A 21189-nucleotide genomic window follows, 5' to 3' on the forward strand; every position below is an offset into this window, starting at 1 on the left:
GTTCTCTGCTATATTTCAAGACAAGCTGCCATGTGTTAAAGGGAAGCTAAAAGGAGAGCCACATTAAATCTGTTTCCTACCAGAGAGAGAGAAAGAGACAGAAAAAAGAGAGAGATGGAAAAACAGATCATCCTCAGTGCTCTGCCAAAACCTCTTTCCTGTCAGGTCTTCTATCCACAGGCCTTCTATTGCCAGTCCTTTGACTGGCATCACCAAGGCCACAGCTGCTACTTGGCATCTATCTGGGACGTAGGAAAGCATGGCAGCAATGTGCTACACAAATATAGCCAGACAGGAGCTTTCACACAACCTTAGCCCCTGATTACAAAGGGAAATATTATCCCATGGTGTAAGCACACTGACATTTTGTCCCCATCAAGTCCTATCGGACAACCAGGCCTAACTGTAATCATTAAATGATCTGTGGGAGATTACTGTATCAGCATAAATGTTCCATAAAGCTTGTAACGCTTGTTTGAATCGGTTCCTCAGGTATCCTGACCAACAGCAGCCATGTCTGAAGGGTGAGTAGTGACTTTAACGTCTCTTGATCCAAAGCTTGGTCAAAATGTATGTTATGTAGAGTCAATTAACTGGTCTTGTCTTGTTGTTGTTCCTTACCAATGGGGAAAAAGACCGGTGAGTTCTTTGTTCTTTATCCACATCAACACATCCAAAGCAGTTGTTTATATACAGAGGTCAGTGTATATTGTCTATAGTGAAAATGTTTCTCTTTCAGAAAAAGTATTCGGCAACACGCCGGCTGCTCCTAAAGGTATGTTTCACTCTCAGGCCTCGCTGTGTTGATGACGATAGTAGGCCTATGACAGAATCCACAGAAACAAGGATGCGTTAGTTATCTGCATGTACCCCTACAATATGGATACATATTGAATCCTGTGTTAAAAATTCCAGGTCTTCAGACATGGACCTGCCCTTTCAACCCCTAGGTTGTCCCTTTATTTAGACTGCCTGGCTGCTTATTGGTCCTTCGAGACGGATATGGACAACCGCTATTGGGGTCAGCCGCTAATTTAGAATGGGAACAACCGTTATTGGGGACAGCCGCTATTGGGCACAACCGCTAATTTAGAATGGGAACAACAATTATTGGGGACAGCCGCTATTGGGGTCAACCGCTAATTTAGAATGGGAACAACCATTATTGGGGGCAACCACTCAGTTACCCTTACACACTCTTAGAAAAAAAGGTTTTCAAAAGGGTTCTTCGGCTGTCCCCATAGGAGAACCCTTTTTGGTTCCAGGTAGAACCCTCTGTGGAAAAATGGTTCTACCTGGAACCCAAAAGGGTTCTACCTGCAACCAAAAAGGAACAGCCAAAGTACAATTTAAGGTTCTAGACAGCACCTTTTTTTCTAAGAGTGCAGCTACACCTTTTATTGAGAATTAATTATAATACATGATAAACAGATAGTGTTAACTTCAAATGAGAAGAGATGTTAACCTGTATACCAAATGCCACATTAAAAGTGATTAACTGTTGGTGAGAAGGAACATTAGCAGGGGTTAACTGCTGGTATTGTCTTTCCTCAGACCAAACTGCTGAAAAAGGCAGGGATAATGCTGGTGGCTGAGTTTGCGGACAAGAAACGTGAAAGAGAGAGCGCTCTGAATGAGAGAGCCCCACCCCTCAAACTGTCTGGCCTGTCTGTGCAGGAGCTACAGGTAAGTCTTAATATATCTATAATACTTAATATATCTATAATACTTAATATATATATAATACATCATATATACTATAAAATACACTGCTCAAAAAAATTAAGGGAACACTTAAACAACACAATGTAACTCCAAGTCAATCACACTTCTGTGAAATCAAATTGTCCACTTAGGAAGCAACACTGATTGACAATACATTTCACATGCTGTTGTGCAAATGGAATAGACAACAGGTGGAAATTATAGGCAATTAGCAAGACACCCCCCAATAAAGGACTGGTTTTGCAGGTGGTGACCACAGACCACTTCTCAGTTCCTATGCTTCCTGGCTGATTTTTTGGTCACTTTTGAATGCTGGCGGTGCTTTCACTCTAGTGGTAGCATGAGACGGAGTCTACAACCCACACAAGTGGCTCAGGTAGAGCAGCTCATCCAGGATGGCACATCAATGCGAGCTGTGGCAAGAAGGTTTGCTGTGTCTGTCAGCGTAGTGTCCAGAGCATGGAGGCGCTACCAGGAGACAATCCAGTACATCAGGAGACGTGGAGGAGGCCGTAGGAGGGCAACAACCCAGCAGCAGGACTGCTACCTCCGCCTTTGTGCAAGGAGGAGCAGGAGGAGCACTGCCAGAGCCCTGCAAAATGACCTCCAGCAGGCCACAAATGTGCATGTGTCTGCTCAAACGGTCAGAAACAGACTCCATGAGGGTGGTATGCCCGACGTCCACAGGTGGGGGTTGTGCTTACAGCCCAACACTGTGCTGGACGTTTGGCATTTGCCAGAGAACACCAAGATTGGCAAATTCGCCACTGGCGCCCTGTGCTCTTCACAGATGAAAGCAGGTTCACACTGAGCACATGTGACAGACGTGACAGAGTCTGGAGACGCCGTGGAGAACGTTCTGCTGCCTGCAACATCCTCCAGCATGACCGGTTTGGCGGTGGGTCAGTAATGGTGTGGGGTGGCATTTCTTTGGGGGGCCGCACAGCCCTCCATGTGCTCGCCAGAGGTAGCCTGACTGCCATTAGGTACCGAGATGAGATCCTCAGACCCCTTGTGAGACCATATGCTGGTGCGGTTGGCCCTGGGTTCCTCCTAATGCAAGACAATGCTAGACCTCATGTGGCTGGAGTGTGTCAGCAGTTCCTGCAAGAGGAAGGCATTGATGCTATGGACTGGCCCGCCCGTTCCCCAGACCTGAATCCAATTGAGCACATCTGGGACATCATGTCTCGCTCCATCCACCAACGCCACGTTGCACCACAGACTGTCCAGGAGTTGGCGGATGCTTTAGTCCAGGTCTGGGAGGAGATCCCTCAGGAGACCATCCGCCACCTCATCAGGAGCATGCCCAGGCGTTGTAGGGAGGTCATACAGGCACGTGGAGGCCACACACACTACTGAGCCTCATTTTGACTTGTTTTAAGGACATTACATCAAAGTTGGATCAGCCTGTAGTGTGGTTTTCCACTTTAATGTTGAGGGTGACTCCAAATCCAGACCTCCATGGGTTGATAAATTTGATTTCCATTGATAATTTTTGTGTGATTTTTTTTGTCAGCACATTCAACTATGTAAAGAAAAAAGTATTTAATAAGATTATTTAATTCATTCAGATCTAGGATGTGTTATTTTAGTGTTCCCTTTATTTTTTTGAGAAGTGTATAATCCAGTATATCATCCATAGTAGGAGCTGGTTATAGAGGTGGAGAATCATCCATAAAAACATTTTACTCAACAAATCTGCCAATATAGAATTTATAGAATTCTCTATACTCTATAAATTATTTATTTTGCAATTGATTGGCTAAATATTTTAAATGATCTGTAATTTCAATAATACCATTATCTGTAATTAATGTGTTGTTGGTTGTCTATTCTACATTAAATCATATTCTTGCAGGACCTCTGTAAAGACCTACACAAAAAGATTGATATCGTAGATGAGGCACGATATGACATGGAAATCAAAGTGGGGAAAAATGATTTAGAGGTATGCTAAATTCTCTGTTATTGTGTTTGATATATTCACCCAACCATAAACCTGTCCACAATGACGACACATCCTATAGAATTTATCTTACAGTAATTGAATGATTACATTCCTAGCTATATTAAATAAAAAGTGGAGAGAGTGTACACCCCTATCTTGTGCCTCCATTGCGAAGGAAAGTATTCCTAATCATTAACAGCAATAGCAATTGACTGATTGGACACATGCTAGATAAGATAATATTGTACTTTATTAATCCCTTTTTAAGGGAGATCTGATCTGATTACACCAGCCATACAAACAACAACAATAAATACACAACAAAAATAACAGACATTAAAAAGCAGCACATCATCAACACTGTCCACAGATTAAGTCGCTGACCCAGAAGATCGACGAGATAAAGGGGTCGAAGAAGCCTACTCTGAAGAGGGTGAAGAAGTCTGCTGCTGATGCCTTGCTGGGAGCCGTGGCCGACACTGGCAAAATGAAGGCTGACTTCACATCCGGCCTCAAGAAAGTCAAGAAGGAAGAGGAGAAGGTTTGTTTGTTTTTAGACCACAATGAGGTCTAAAGCTGTCCCAAATGGCACCCTATTCCCTATATAGTGCTCCACTTTTGACCTCTGGTCTATATAGGGAATAGGGGTCAAAAGTAGTGCACTATATAGGGAATAGGGTGCCATTTGGGATGCTACCCTAATCTTCCAAGGGTCCATGAAAAACAGATAATACAGTACCTGATAGTATTTTTGGTATCAAACCTAATGATATGATTTCTGGTCTCCACAGAAAGAGGAGGTGACTGACTGGCGTAAGAATGTGGATGCCATGTCTGGCATGGAGGGTAGAAAGAAGCTGTTTGATGCTGGAAAATAAGAAGGTATTGATTATGATTAGCAACATTGGCTAAAGTACCCTTTAGGACACATGTCAAACTAATTCCGAGTGTCTGCGGGTTTTCACTCCTCCCCTTGTACTTGATTGATGAATTAAGGTCACTCATTTGTAAATAGCTCCCCTCACCTGGTTGTCTAGGTCTTCACTGAAAGGAAAAACCAAAAAACCCGCAGACACTAGCTCCTCCATGGAATGAGTTTGACACCCCTGCTTTTGGACAATGGAAAATGTCTGTTGCACGTATTATATATTATCAAGGAGTGCTTCAATACAAGCTTAAATACAAGCTTAAATACAAACTGAAATACAAGCATTCTTATTCTCATCTCTTTCTCAATTCAAATATTATTGTAGGGTCCTGTTGTAACCACCATTAAGAGAGAAGTATGCCAAGACTGCAAGATCCCACAAAGAGAAGAGAGAGAGAGGACGTCAGTTCTAGAAGAGAGGTGAATTTCATGTTGTGATATGAAATAAATGTTATAATGAATCATGTCAACCATGTAAATTCTACGTGTGTGTGTCCCCTGTTTAATGTGATATGAGAGTTTGCTCGTTCACAGGGAATATTGTTGATATGATATATTGTAGATATATTATAGATAGTTGTAGAAGATAGATATGTTGCATGTAAATTATGTGTTGATAGAATCAGTTATTTATGATATATTGGTAGTATCCCTTATGGAAAATCCACATGATTTCACATGTGAAATTTCCAAGTTTTGCACATGTAAAAGTTTATTGTGAAACCATGTGGTTTTGGAACACTTCACATGTGATTATATTTCACATGAAGTTTCACATGTGGATTGTCACTTGTGATCACCTAACCTTTCACATGTGGATTCAAATTTTCACTTGTGTATATTTTTCACGTGAGATTTCACAAGTGACGATGCCCTGCATACAATCATCTGTTATTAGGATGTCCCCCGGAATGTCACAAAATAGTTGCAGTGTTTTCAACTTACATATTTGACACACATGATTATATTGTGCATGTTTATTTCAGTGGAGGCTGCTGAGGGGAGGACGGCTCATAATAATGACTGGAACGGAGCAAATGGAATGGCATCAAACACATGGAAACCATGGAAACCATGTGTTTGATGTTGTTGATACCATTCCACTTATTCTGTTCCGGCCATTAACACGTGCCTGTCCTCCCCAATTAAGGTGCCACCAACCCCATGTGGTTTATTTATACAGTAATTACTATTCAACATGTCCTCACCGTCCTGCCACACCACCATGTCTGTGTCAATGACTGATTTCACCTGTATTCATACACTTTGGACTTCAAAGTTAATCTCAGCTTTGTTAAAAATACACTCAAGAAAAACAATTATATTGATCATAGTGATTCAGGAGTAACATTAAAACAGAATAATATGCCCCACCAACATTAGACAACTATACAGAAAACCCTAAAATTGCAGAAATAAATCAACTAAATCAATGATGAGAGAATAGTCAGATTAAATTATAACACCAATATCAGTGCAGGTGGTACTATTATGCAGACGGTACAGCAGAAAGACCAGCGGACCCCAATTTCCAGTTGGGGTCATATTGAAAAAGAATGTTCAGTTTCACATGTGAAACCATATGTATTACATTTAGAGTTCATATGTTAACACCAGCTTTTCACATGAGGCGAGTAAGATGTTTGTGAAATGTGCAGATTCACATGTGAAAAACCTTCACATGTGAAAATCGAATTTAGCATTTTAACATGTGAAAAACTTTCACATGTGGAATTGCATTTTCACATGTGAAAATCGAATTTGTCACGTGAAAATGTATCATGCATATGTGGAATTGCAAGTTCACATGTGAAAAACAAACTTTGCAGTTCCACACGTAAGAAACATTCACATGTGAAAATCTAACCTTCACAAATCGAATTTGCGGTTTTACATGTGAAAAACATTCAAATGTTGTCACAGGTGTAATTTCATGGTATCACGTTGAGATTTACATCCCCAATGTTGTCACATTTATTTCACATGAGATCATGTTTTCATGTAGTTTCATGTTATCACATGTTGCTTTTACATGTTGTCACATGTTATCACATTAACTTCACAGAAGCTCACGTGATCACGTGAAATTCCTGTGTTTTTTTCCGTAAGGGATTGTAGTTCTGTAGGTGGATGGATAACTCTCAATATCATCTGAATTGGTACACTGTAGCTATTGCAGGTAGGACGACGCGGTAAGACAGGAATGTGACGATATTAACTGTACAGTATCTAAACGTTGTATATTTTCAGTTGATTTAGCAAAACAAAAGATGGTCGCTATTGAGAGAGTGAAGCCATGTTATTGTGGTGTACAGACTTGGTGTAGCCTACAAACATTTAATTTGACTGAATGTACAGAATTGGTGTGCAGACTGCTACATTTGACTGAATGGTTTAAAAGTTATTTATTTACTTGATATGAATGTAAATGCCACTCCACTATTTAATAAAAAAGAGCTTGATAGTTTTGCAGTCTGGTGTCTCACTTTTTATTACTGTGGAAAGATGGCCGCTGCAGGTTTTGGGAAGTTCCAGAACAACACCCTCTCTTCCCATCTAGGGCTGAACAATGGAAGATACTGTAGTGTAGTAGGGGACCTGACACCGGGATTGGGGGAGTTCTATATACATGATATAGCGTTTAGATGTTATGGCCTGGTTCGTCAGGATGAAAAGACAGTCGACAGAGGGTTTATTTCAGTTATTCACTCACAGGAGGCCATAAAAGTTATCATATTGTCTAGTTATTCTATTGTCCACCAGTGAAGCTCTGAATAGCTCACTCTTCCAGCTTTTCTTCATGCAGAGAAAAAGGTATGTTTCTTTAGTATCCGACGTGGCATGGGAGCATGCTCTGAGATCAGATATCAAGATATCAAGTTAATTATATATCATTTTATATTCCAATATCAGGTACGTTTGAAGCATTATGTACATGCAGTTTCATATTTCTTATACTCAATTTAATATTCAAAATTAAATATTCAATGTATATTATAATATGTTCTGTTCACAATTGACTAATGTCTACCATTGTTATTTAGACACATTCTGGACAAGAAAGATATTTGATTTTTAAAAATAAAGATATTTAGATCTTTCTGAAATAGGGGCAGATGTATGCCTCTCAAAAATATATTTCAAATCAATTTCTTTGAACAATCTATGGTATTCAGGCATGTCCTGTTGCTAATTTAAAGGCTAAGGGCCTGCGTATTACCAATACCTTGACTTGAATAGTTCACATTCAAGTTTCAGCTGCATGGGCTTCACTCAACAAGAGGCTTGATATAGGAGAAATACACAAGGTTGTGAAGCTAAAACCATATTCTATTCTACATGCAGGGAGATGCGTTTGGCAATTATCCTAGAAATAAGCCATAGTTGACGAGTTGAGGCTACGGACTAATTGATCTGATTCTTAGCTTCAGACATGTGTAAAAGTTGTGTACATTAACTTGTCAGCAATGTTGTGTTAGGTATGTTTTTTTTTTTTTTTTTAACGATTATACAGTATGGAGAGAATAAGAAAATAGGAGATAAAGATAATCCTAATTATAACAGACAGTCACCAGAAAAAGAGGTAAACATGACATGTAGTTAACCTCTATGTTCATGTAGAAAAAGCAGAAGATCGCTGCATCCCGCTGACTGGCTCTAAAGGTATTGTCCTCCCCATTCCCCACCTCTATGCAAGACACAAACGCTACACATAGGAAACCCTTCTTATCTGCTCCTGCATCGTCACTTTATCACACGGATAACAACACAGTCAAATAGATCTCAGGAGGCCTAGGACATCATTTAGCTTTGTAATAACATGTATTTATTTGATAGGAGATACTTAGTGGCATTAATCATGCATTATTCTATTATAATTCCGAATATTCCTCCTGTTATTTCAGATCAAACTGCTGAAAAAGGCAGGGGTGATGCTGGTAGCGGAGAAAGAGGAGAAGAGGCTGGCGAGAGAGAATACTCTGAGTGAAAGAGTTCCTCCTTTCAAGTTCTCTCTGCTTTGGCTCTCGTTGACCTTCAGGTATGTCTCAGGTGTCATAGGACTGGGGTCATAGGTCACAGGGGTTGATTGACTCCATCAATCATGAGCCTAACTGGAACATATTTGATGGTGTAGAGAACTGCACCATAAGGTCGATGTTGTAGGTGAAGAGCGGTATGACATTGCTATGAAGGTGTCCAAGAATGAAAAAGAGGTACTTATTTACATGTACTGTATATGTAAACATTTACATACACAAACTCTGTGTAAAACACTACCGTATGCGTTGACGTTATTAATGCTTTGTATAGGCTAGGGTTTGTTCTTTATATACTCAACATACTGTACTACGCTATATTTGCCATAGATTGAGAATCTGAATCTGAAGATAGTTGAGCTGAAGGGTAAAAAGAGACCTACCCTGAAGAGGGTGAGAGTACCAGCTGAAGCCATGATGGGGGCTCTGCTGGGAGCCAAGATCAAAGAGTCTGTTGACTTCAAGGCCAACCTCAAGACTGTGAAGAAGGAGGAGGAGAAGGTAAGGTTAGTGTGCTTCAATTGTCTACTGCTATCTCAAGCACACGTCAGCTGCTATAGACCTTGGTCAAGAAAGGCAATTTTGCTATCCAAGCAATGTAAATATATATATATACAGGTACAGTGGGGAGAACAAGTATTTGATACACTGCCGATTTTGCAGGTTTTCCTACTTACAAAGCATGTAGAGGTCTGTAATTTTTATCATAGGTACACTTCAACTGTGAGAGACGGAATCTAAAACAGAAATCCAGAAAATCACATTGTATGATTTTTAAGTAATTAATTTGCATTTTATTGCATGACATAAGTATTTGATCACCTACCAACCAGTAAGAATTCTGGCTCTCACAGACCTGTTAGTTTTTCTTTAAGAAGCCCTCCTGTTCTCCACTCATTACCTGTATTAACTGCACCTGTTTGAACTCGTTACCTGTGTAAAAGACACCTGTCCACACACTCAATCAAACAGACTCCAACCTCTCCACAATGGCCAAGACCAGAGAGCTGTGTAAGGACATCAGGGATAAAATTGTAGACCTGCACAAGGCTGGGATGGGCTACAGGAAAATAGGCAAGCAGCTTGGTGAGAAGGCAACAACTGTTGGCTCAATTATTAGAAAATGGAAGAAGTTCAAGATGACGGTCAATCATCCTCGGTCTGGGGCTCCATGCAAGATCTCACCTCGTGGGGCATCAATGATCATGAGGAAGGTGAGGGATCAGCCCAGAACTACACGGCAGGACCTGGTCAATGACCTGAAGAGAGCTGGGACCACAGTCTCAAAGAAAACCATTAGTAACACACTACGCCGTCATGGATTAAAATCCTGCAGCGCACGCAAGGTCCCCCTGCTCAAGCCAGCGCATGTCCAGGCCTGTCTGAAGTTTGCCAATGACCATCTGGATGATCCAGAGGTCATGTGGTCTGATGAGACAAAAATATAGCTTTTTGGTCTAAACTCCACTCGCCGTGTTTGGTGGAAGAAGAAGGATGAGTACAACCCCAAGAACACCATCCCAACCGTGAAGCATGGAGGTGGAAACATCATTCTTTGGGGATGCTTTTCTGCAAAGGGGACTGGACGACTGCACCGTATTGAGGGGAGGATGAATGGGGCCATGTATCGCGAGATCTTGGCCAACAACCTCCTTCCCTCAGTAAGAGCATTGAAGATGGGTCGTGGCTGGGTCTTCCAGCATGACAACGACCTGAAACACACAGCCAGGGCAACTAAGGAGTGGCTCCGTAAGAAGCATCTCAAGGTCCTGGAGTGGCCTAGCCAGTCTCCAGACCTGAACCCAATAGAACATCTTTGGAGGGAGCTGAAAGTCCGTATTGCCCAGCGACAGCCCCGAAACCTGAAGGATCTGGAGAAGGTCTGTATGTGTGGGCCAAAGATCCCTGCTGCAGTGTGTGCAAACCTGGTCAAGAACTACAGGAAACGTATGATCTCTGTAATTGCAAACAAAGGTTTCTGTACCAAATATTATGTTCTGCTTTTCTGATGTATCAAATACTTATGTCATGCAATAAAATGGAAATTAATTACTTAAAAATCATACAATGTGATTTTCTGGATTTTTCGTCTCTCACAGTTGAAGTGTACCTATGATAAAAATTACAGACCTCTACATGCTTTGTAATTAGGAAAACCTGCAAAATCGGCAGTGTATCAAATACTTGTTCTCCCCACTGTATGTACATAAGTATATGTCATTGTATATGAAATACATATTGTATAAATAAATGTATCCCGAGTGGCGCAGTGGTCTAAGGCGCTGCATCGCAGTGCTAGCTGTGCCACTAGAGATCCTGGTTCGAATCCAGGCTCTGTCGTAGCCGGTCGCGACCGGGAGACCCATGCGACGGCGCACAATTGGCCCAGCGTCGTCCAGGGTAGGGGAGGGAATGGCCGGCAGGGATGTAGCTCAGTTGGTAGAGCATGGCGTTTGCAACGCCAGGGTTGTGGGTTCGATTCCCACGGGGGGCCAGTATGAAAAAAATATATTAAAAAAATAATGAATGCACTCACTAACTGTAAGTCGCTCTGGATAAGGGCGTCTGCTAAAATGTAAATAAGTTAATATATGTATATCTATAATAGTGAAGACGTCAAAACTATGAAATAACACATATGGAATCATGTACAGTGCCTTAAAAAAGTATTCATCCCCTTTGTGTTTTTCCTATTTTGTTGCATTACAACCTGTAATTTAAATAGATTTTTATTTGGATTTCATGTAATGGACATACACAAATTAATCCAAATTGGTGAAGTGAAATGAAAAAAATTACTTGTTTCAAAAAATTCAAAAAAATCTATAACGGAAAAGTGGTGGGTGCGTATGTATTCACCCCCTTTGCTATGAAGCCCCAAAATAAGATCTGGTGCAACCAATTACCTTCAGAAGTCACATAATTAGTTAAATAAAGTCCACCTGTGGGCAATCTAAGTATCACATGATCTGTCACATAATCTCTGTATATATACACCTGTTCTGAAAGGCCCCAGAGTCTGCAACACCACTAAGCAAGGGGCACCACCAAGCAAGCGGCACCATAAAGACCAAGGAGCTCTCCAAACAGGTCAGGGACAAAGTTGTGGAGAAGTACAGATCAGGGTTGGGTTATAAAAAAATATCTGAAACTTTGAACATCTCACGGAGCACCATTAAATCCATTATAAAAAAATGGAAAGAATATGGCACCACAACAAACCTGCCAAGAGAGGGCCGCCCACCAAATCTCATGGACCAGGCAAAGAGGGCATTAATCAGAGAGGCAACAAAGAGCAAAGAAAACCCTGAAAGAGCTGCAAAGCTCCACAGCGGAGATTGGCGTATCTGTCCATAGGACCACTTTAAGCCGTACACTCCACAGAGCTGGGCTTTACGGAAGAGTGGTTAAGGGCAACAAAGTCAAGGTATTGGAGTGGCCATCACAAAGCCCTGACCTCAATCCTATTGAAAATGTGTGGGCAGAACTGAAAAAGCGTGTGCGAGCAAGGAGGCCTACAAACCTGACTCAGTTACACCAGCTCTGTCAGGAGGAATGGGCCAAAATTCACCCAACTTATTGTGGGAAGCTTGTGGAAGGCTACCCGATACGTTTGACCCAAATTAAACAATTTAAAGGCAATGCTACCAAATACTAATTGAGTGTATGTAAACGTCTGACCCACTGGGAATGTGATGAAAGAAAGAAATAGCTTCTCTCTACTATTATTCTGACATTTCACATTCTTAAAATAAAGTGGTGATCCTAACTGGCCTAAAACAGGGAATTTTTACAAGGATTAAATGTCAGGAATTGTGAAAAACTGAGTTTAAATGTATTTGGCTAAGGTGTATGTAAACTTCCGACTTCAACAGTCTTTGGGCTGCAATTTCTGAGGCTGGTAACTCTAATGAACTTATCCTCTGCAGCAGAGGTAACTCTGGGTCTTCCATTCCTGTGGCGGTCCTCATGAGAGCCAGTTTCATCATAGCGCTTGATGGTTTTTGCGACTGCATTTGAAGAAACTTTCAAAGTTCTTGAAATGTTCCGTATTGACTGACCTTCATGTCTTAAAGTAATGATGGACTGTCGTTTCTCTTTGCTTATTTGAGCTGTTCTTGACATAATATGGACTTGGTATTTTACCAAATAAGGCTATCTTCTGTATACCACCTTGTCACAACACAACTGATTTGCTCAAACGTATTAAAAATAAAATAAATTCCACAAATTAACTTTTAATAAGGCACACCTGTTAATTGAAATGCATTCCAGGTGACTACCTCATGAAGCTGGTTGAGAGAATGTCAAAAGTGTGCATAGCTGTCATTAAGGCAAAGGGTGGCTATTTGAAGAATCTCAGATATAAAATATATTTTGATTTGTTTAACACTTTTTTGGTTACTACATGATTTCATATGTGTTATGTCATAGTTTTGATGTCTTCACTATTATTCTACAATGTATACAATAGAAACATAAAGAAAAACCCTTGAATGAGTAGGTGTGTCCAAACTTTTGACTGGTACTGTACATATTTTTAATATACACTGCAAATATATTTCTCAGTATGTATTTTATGCTTTGTGTTGTGGCTCATTGCTGAGAAGGATTGTTACCTTATTCATAGAAAGGGGAGGTGACTGACTGGCGTAAGAATGTGGATGCCATGTCTGGCAGGAAGACTGTTTGATGCTGGACAATAAATATAGGTAATACGATACATCAAGAAAATATATTTTTTATACACAGTATATATTTATATTTTTTGCATAGTTTACAGATAACTTTGTGTATGAGATGGTTGAAAAAATGTTTTTAATTTTTTGGGGATTTCCAACGAGCACCTAACCCTTAAAGGGATAGTGTGAGATTCTGCCAATTAAAAATGGCTTAATTGCCTAAATCTAGCCATATCCCTTTAATTAATCATCACAGTCGAAGAGACATCTTCTGAGGAGGGGTGCAATGGTTGTTAAGATGAGGAGAGGTTTGTCTGTATTAAAGAGATGCTCTGCTTTTTTGATACCACACTCCACAAAGCAAGTCCTGCAGGCTCTACTTTTGTCTTATCTTGATTATTGTCCAGTCGTGTGGTCGAGTGCTGCAAGGAAAGACCTAGTTAAGCTGCAGCTGGCCCAGAACAGAGCGGCATGTTGCTCTTCATTGTAATCAGATGGCTAATTTAAATACTATGCATGCCAGTTTCTCTTGGCTAAGTGTTGAGGAGGGACTGACTGCATCACTTCTTCTTTTTATAAGAAACCTGGTTTCAAAAAACAGATAAAGCAACACTGTGAGAGTGTGATTAGAAGGACTCAGGCGCAGGAGAGTAAATCACCAAATATAGAGTTTATTCTGTCGTACACAGTTGCGCTGGATAGTGACCACAAAATACAGGCACAGGGGAACAATCTACCCTGGCAATACAAGGTACGAGTAGCTCCACCGAGCTACACTCAACTCACATTAAACAATCACCCACAAGGACAAGGGGGCAGAGGGAACACTTATACAAGGACTAATGAGGGGATATGAACCAGGTGTGTGTAATTGACAAGACAAGACAAATGGAATGATGATATATGGAGCGGCAGTGGCTAGTAAGCCGGTGACAACGAATGCCGAAGCCTGCTCGAACAAGGAGGGGAGGCAGCCTCGGCGGAAGTCGTGACAGTACTGCGCCGAAAACAGTCATCCACCGCAGGAGCCTCGGTCTGGCTCTGGTGCCACAACCGGTTGATAACATAAAACACATTGGAATGGTGTCAGGTTAGTAGAGGAGTGGCGGAGAGAGTTCTGGGCATATTCTGCCCATGGCAAGAACACCGACCACTCCCCCGGCCGGTCCTGGCAGTAGGACCGCAGGAACCTACCCACATCCTGATTTTCCCGTTCCACCTGCCCATTAGACTCGGGGTGGAACCCAGAGGTCAGGCTGACCGAGACCCCCAGACGCTCCATGAACGCCTTCCAGAACTTGGATGTGAACTGGGGACCTCGGTCAGACACTATATCCTCTGGTACCCTGTAGTGCCGGAAGACGTGTGTAAACAGAGCCTCCGCAGTTTGCAGAGCCGTGGGGAGACCAGGCAGAGGAAGGAGGTGGCAGGCCTTGGAAAAGTGGTCCACAAAACCAGGATGGTGGTGTTACCTTGGGAGAGGGGAAGATCAGTCAGGAAATCAACACTTAGGTGAGACCATGGTCGTTGTGGAACTGGTAAAGGTTGTAACTTACCCGCTGGGAGGTGCCTAGGTGCCTTACTCTGGGCGCACAACAAGCAGGAGGAGACATACACCCTCACGTCCTTAGCCAAGGTAGGCCATCAGTACTTTCCGGTCAGGCAGCGCACTGTACGACCGATACCTGGGTGACCAGAGGAAGGTGACGTGTGTTCCCAGAAGATCAGACGATCACGGATAAGAGCAGGCACGTACCGCAGCCCAGCTGGACACTGAGGTGGAGATGGATCTGTGCGTAATGCCTGCTCTATATCCGCGTCCATCGGCCATACTACCAGCGCCACAATGCAGGAGGCCGGGAGTATGGGGGTGTTGTCTCTGGGCCTCTCCTCTGTGTCATACAGCCTTGACAATGCGTCTGCCTTCACGTTCCTCGTACCCGGGATGTATGCAGTGTAAAACCGAACCGGGTGAAGAATAGAGCCCACCTGGCCTGGCGAGGATTCAGCCTCCTCGCTGCCTGGATGTACTCCAGGTTACGGTGGTCCGTCCAGACGAGGAAAGGGTGTTGTTTCGCCCCTTCGAGCCAATGCCTCCACACGGTCAAGGCTCGGACAACAGCCAACAGCTCCCGATCACCAACGTCGTAGTTCTGCTCCGCCGGGCTGAGCTTCTTAGAGAAGAAGGCACAGGGGCGGAGCTTGGGTGGCGTACCCGAGCGTTGAGACAGGACAGCGCCTATCCCTACCTAGGACGCATCCACCTCCACTACAAACGGTAGTGATGGATCAGGGTGGGCCAGTACCGGGGCTGAGGTGAACAGACCCCGCAGTTTGCTGAAGTCAGCCTCAGCAGACCAGCGGAGCCGGGACGGCCCACCCTTCAACAGGGATGTAATGGGAGCTGCGACCTTGCCAAAGCCCCGGATAAACCTCCGATAGTAGTTGGCGAAGTCAAGGAAGTGCTGCACCTCCTTAACTGTGGTTGGAGTCGGCCAATTACGCACGGCTGAAATGCGATCTCCCTCCATCTCCACACCTGAGGTGGTAATGCGGTATCCGAGGAAGGAGACGGACTGCTAGGCACTGTACCCTACCTATCTACTTTCCCAATCACATGGTAGTTCCCCAGTGTAAGGCGCTAGTCGATACAGGCACAGGGGAACAATCTACCCTGGCAATACAAGGTACGAGTAGCTCCAACAAGCTACACTCACCCACAAGGACAAGGGGGCAGAGGGAACACTTATACACAGACTAATGAGGGGATATGAACCAGGTGTGTGTAATTGACAAGACAAGACAAATGGAATGATGATATATGGAGCGGCAGTGGCTAGTAAGCCGGTGACGACGAACGCCGAAGCCTGCCCGAACAAGGAGGGGAGGCAGCCTCGGCGGTAGTCGTGACAAACACCTCACGGCACATTATTAATTACAATGTTTTGATTTATTTTAAATTGATGTAGTTCTGTCCTTGAGCTGTTCTTGTCTATTAATGTTCTGTATTATGTCATGTTTCATGTTTTGTGTGGACCCCAGGAAGAGTAGCTGCTGCTTTCACAACAGCTAATGGGGATCCTAATAAAATACAAACAATTCTAGAAAAAGGTAGAGGAATTATCCCGCTTCAGTGAATTAACGGTTTTCCAGAATTTTGAGGGATCACTAACAGAGTCTGTTATAGAGATAAGGAAGTAGTTTGATTTGGCCTGTTTAACTGAGGCAGTGCACCTATTTCTCAATTGCCTAAATAGCTGCCAATCAGCTAACGAGAGTTTGTCTAGCCTTGGCCCAGGCTTGATTTCTTATCGAAAGGAGGTCTGAGAGTACATGAGAGTACCATGGGTTAGTTCGAAGTTGCTTGAAAGGGGCATGTTTATCAGCCAGAGAGGTAAAAATGGATGAGAAAAAAGTCAAATGCCAAAACAGGGTCTGTTATGCAGCTAGTAGAAAAAAGCTCTGAATAATATAGATCATGAAGGAACGCCTTGGGTGAGAATTATTTTTACATTTTAAATTTGTCTTCACAATTATACGAGGGCCACAGTTTTCAATTTGGTATCTCTAATGCAAGCAATAGGGCAATGGTCGCTGATATCATTTGCAAAAACACCACTAGCCAAATACTTATGGGGACGGTTAGTCAGAATAAGGTCAATCAATGAGGAGTTTGCTAGGTGATTGACAAATTACTTACTTACTTACTAATTAATTTGCTTCTTCTGGGTATTATAAAGTATTTTACTCTAGAGAGTACCTCAGCGATAAGCTAGCTGGTCATTGTATCCACATTCAGTCTCTCTTTATACTTCAAGGTCTCCTCAGAGAACAGTCAGTCAGCCGTAATGTTTTAACAACGTTTGTAAATCAAAGAAGACATAAGACACATATTACGATCTCAGACCTTTCCAAACATAGTGAGGGTCACAGGGTCAGGGTTGCAATTGTTCTCTTATGTGTTTCAAAGTGGCCTGCCTGACCACAGGCATGAGAGGACGCCATTCCATCGCTCACATACCCGAAGAGACTGGCTCCGTAACTAAAGACATTTAATCGAGGATATTGTGATTGACAATAGACACGTGGTGTTCTGTACCAGGAGTTTAGTTTAGTGTTGTGTGGGCCAGGAGTATATCCTGACCATGTGGACTGACCAGTTAAAACTATGGGTCCCACTCAAGTGACGTCTTAAGATGATCTACCAAAAACAGCACTGAACCACTAAAAAAAGAAACCCAGAGTGGTAATGTTCAAGTGGTCCAATACCACAGTATATTTGCTGACTACTTCTATGCTGACAGGCTACTCATTGCATTAGGTGCCACCTACTGTACCTAATAAATAGTCTGTTCCACAGAGATATAAATATACAGGATATAGACATGATAAATATACAGGATATAGACATGATACATGTACAGGATATCAAAGACATGATAAATGTACAGGATATCAAAGACATTATAAATATACAGGATATCAAAGACATGATAAATGTACAGGATATCAAAGACATGATAAATGTACAGGATATCAAAGACATGATAAATATACAGGATATATACATGATAAATGTACAGGATATCAAAGACATGATAAATATACAGGATATCAAAGTAATGTACAGGATATCAAAGACATGATAAATATACAGGATACCAAAGTAATGTACAGGATATCAAAAACATGATAAATATACAGGATATCAAAGACATGATAAATATACAGGATATCAAAGACATGCTAAATATACAGGACATCAAAGACATGACAAATATACAGGATATCAAAGTAATGTACAGGACATCAAAGACATGATACATATACAGGATATCAAAGACATGATAAATGTACAGGATATTAAAGACATGATACAGTGGGGGAAAAAAGTATTTAGTCAGCCACCAATTGTGCAAGTTCTCCCACTTAAAAAGATGAGAGAGGCCTGTAATTTTCATCATAGGTACCCGTCAACTATGACAGACAAAATGAGAAAAAAAAATCCAGAAAATCACATTGAAGGATTTTTAATGAATTTATTTGCAAATTATGGTGGAAAATAAGTATTTGGTCAATAACAAAAGTTTCTCAATACTTTGTTATATACCCTTTGTTGGCAATGACACAGGTCAAACGTTTTCTGTAAGTCTTCACAAGGTTTTCACACACTGTTGCTGGTATTTTGGCCCATTCCGCCATGCAGATCTCCTCCAGAGCAGTGATGTTTTGGGGCTGTCGCTGGGCAACACGGACTTTCAACTCCCTCCAAAGATTTTCTATGGGGTTGAGATCTGGAGACTGGCTAGGCCACTCCAGGACCTTGAAATGCTTCTTACGAAGCCACTCCTTCGTTGCCCGGGCGGTGTGTTTGGGATCATTGTCATGCTGAAAGACCGAGCCACGTTTCATCTTCAATGCCCTTACTGATGGAAGGAGGTTTTCACTCAAAATCTCACGATACATGGCCCCATTCATTCTTTCCTTTACACGGATCAGTCGTCCTGGTCCCTTTGCAGAAAAACAGCCACAAAGCATGATGTTTCCACCCCCATGCTTCACAGTAGGTATGGTGTTCTTTGGATGCAACTCAGCATTCTTTGTCCTCCAAACACGACGAGCAGGGGGATACGTCTCGCACTGCAGGATTTGAGTCCCTGGCGGCGTAGTGTGTTACTGATGGTAGGCTTTGTTACTTTGGTCCCAGCTCTCTGCAGGTCATTCACTAGGTCCCCCCGTGTGGTTCTGGGATTTTTGCTCACCGTTCTTGTGATCATTTTGACCCTACGGGGTGAGATCTTGCGTGGAGCCCCAGATCGAGGGAGATTATCAGTGGTCTTGTATGTCTTCCATTTCCTAATAATTGCTCCCACAGTTGATTTCTTCAAACCAAGCTGCTTACCTATTGCAGATTCAGTCTTCCCAGCCTGGTGCAGGTCTACAATTTTGTTTCTGGTGTCCTTTGACAGCTCTTTGGTCTTGGCCATAGTGGAGTTTGGAGTGTGACTGTTTGAGGTTGTGGACAGGTGTCTTTTATACTGATAACAAGTTCAAACAGGTGCCATTAATACAGGTAACGAGTGGAGGACAGAGGAGCCTCTTAAAGAAGAAGTTACAGGTCTGTGAGAGACAGAAATCTTGCTTGTTTGTAGGTGACCAAATACTTATTTTCCACCATAATTTGCAAATACATTCATTAAAAATCCTACAATGTGATTCTCTGGATTTTTTTTCTCAATTTGTCTGTCATAGTTGACGTGTACCTATGATGAAAATTACAGGCCTCTCTCATCTTTTTAAGTGGGAGAACTTGCACAATTGGTGGCTGACTAAATACTTTTTTTCCCCACTGTAAATGTACAGGATATAGACATGATAAATATACAGGACATTACATTTACATTTTAGTCATTTAGCAGACGCTCTTATCCAGAGTGACTTACATGAGCAATTAGGGTTAAGTGCCTTGCTCAAGGGCACATCGACAGATTTTTCACCTAGTCGGCTCGGGGATTAGAACCAGCGACCTTTCGGTTACTGGCACAACGCTCTTAACCACTAAGCTACCTGCCGCCTTATAAATATTATAAACATTATAAATATACAGGATATCAAAGTAATGTACACGACATCAAAGACATGATAAATGTACAGGATATCAAAGACATGATAAATATACAGGATATCAAAGACATTATAAATGTACATGATATCAAAGACATGATAAATATACAGGATGTAGACATTATAAATATACAGGATATCAAAGACATTATAAATATACAGGATATCAAAGTAATGTACAGGATATCAAAGACATTATAAATACAGGATATCAAAGATATGATAGATATACAGGATATCAAAGTCATGATAAATGTACAGGATATATACAGTGAGGGAAAAAAATATTTGATCCCCTGCTGATTTTGTACGTTTGCCCACTGACAAAGACATGAATATTGTTGTAAAGTGGTTAACCCACTGGCTATAGGGTGAATGCACCAATTTGTGAGTCGCTCTGGATAAGAGCGTCTGCTAAATGACTTAAATGTAAATGTAATGATCAGTCTATAATTTTAATGGTAGGTTTATTTGAACAGTGAGAGACAGAATAACAACAAAAAAATCCAGAAAAACGCATGTCAAAAATGTTATAAATTGATTTGCATTTTAATGAGGGAAATAAGTATTTGACCCCTCTGCAAAACATGACTTAGTACTTGGTGGCAAAAACCCTTGTTGGCAATCACAGAGGTCAGACGTTTCTTGTAGTTGGCCACCAGGTTTTCACACATCTCAGGAGGGATTTTGTTCCACTCCTCTTTGCAGATCTTCAACTCCACGAGGTGAGATCTTGCATGGAGCCCCAGGCCGAGGGAGATTGACAATTATTCTTCCATTTGCGAATAATCACACCAACTGTTGTCACCTTCTCACCAAGCTGCTTGGCGATGGTCTTGTAGCCCATTCCAGCCTTGTGTAGGTCTACAATCTTGTCCCTGACATCCTTGGAGAGCTCTTTGGTCTTGGCCATGGTGGAGAGTTTGGAATCTGATTGATTGATTGCTTCTGTGGACAGGTGTCTTTTATACAGGTAACAAACTGAGATTAGGAGCACTCCCTTTAAGAGTGTGCTCCTAATCTGAGCTCGTTATCTGTATAAAAAACACCTGGGAGCCAGAAATCTTTCTGATTGAGAGGGGGTCAAATACTTATTTACCTCATTAAAATGCAAATCAATTTATAACATTTTTGACATGCGTTTCTCTGGATTTTGTTGTTGTTATTCTGTCTCTCACTGTTCAAATAAACCTACCATTAAAATTATAGACTGATAATTTCTTTGTCAGTGGGCAAACGTAC

The 21189-nt window shown here is 41.8% G+C and overlaps 1 protein-coding gene and 1 pseudogene across 2 annotated transcripts; both read left to right on the plus strand.

The window, feature by feature from the left end:
- Positions 1–724: 724 nt before the first annotated feature.
- On the plus strand, positions 725–4554 carry LOC311134847 (troponin I, cardiac muscle-like; the record flags this gene model as incomplete). The annotated part of the gene is made up of 5 exons (XM_084168625.1): positions 725–775; positions 1555–1686; positions 3587–3676; positions 4047–4217; positions 4468–4554. 5 exons carry the CDS (start codon positions 725–727, stop codon positions 4552–4554), a joined length of 531 nt encoding a protein of 176 aa, XP_084024751.1.
- A 3964-nt stretch (positions 4555–8518) lies between these two features.
- LOC311135135 (troponin I, slow skeletal muscle-like) lies at positions 8519–13347 on the plus strand (annotated as a pseudogene). The gene is made up of 4 exons: positions 8519–8654; positions 8740–8818; positions 8972–9142; positions 13272–13347. The product of its transcript is annotated as a troponin I, slow skeletal muscle-like (transcript).
- Positions 13348–21189: the final 7842 nt, after the last annotated feature.

The sequence above is a fragment of the Coregonus lavaretus genome, assembly GCF_964263955.1.
Source record: "Coregonus lavaretus genome assembly, chromosome: 9".
NCBI lineage: Eukaryota > Metazoa > Chordata > Actinopteri > Salmoniformes > Salmonidae > Coregonus > Coregonus lavaretus.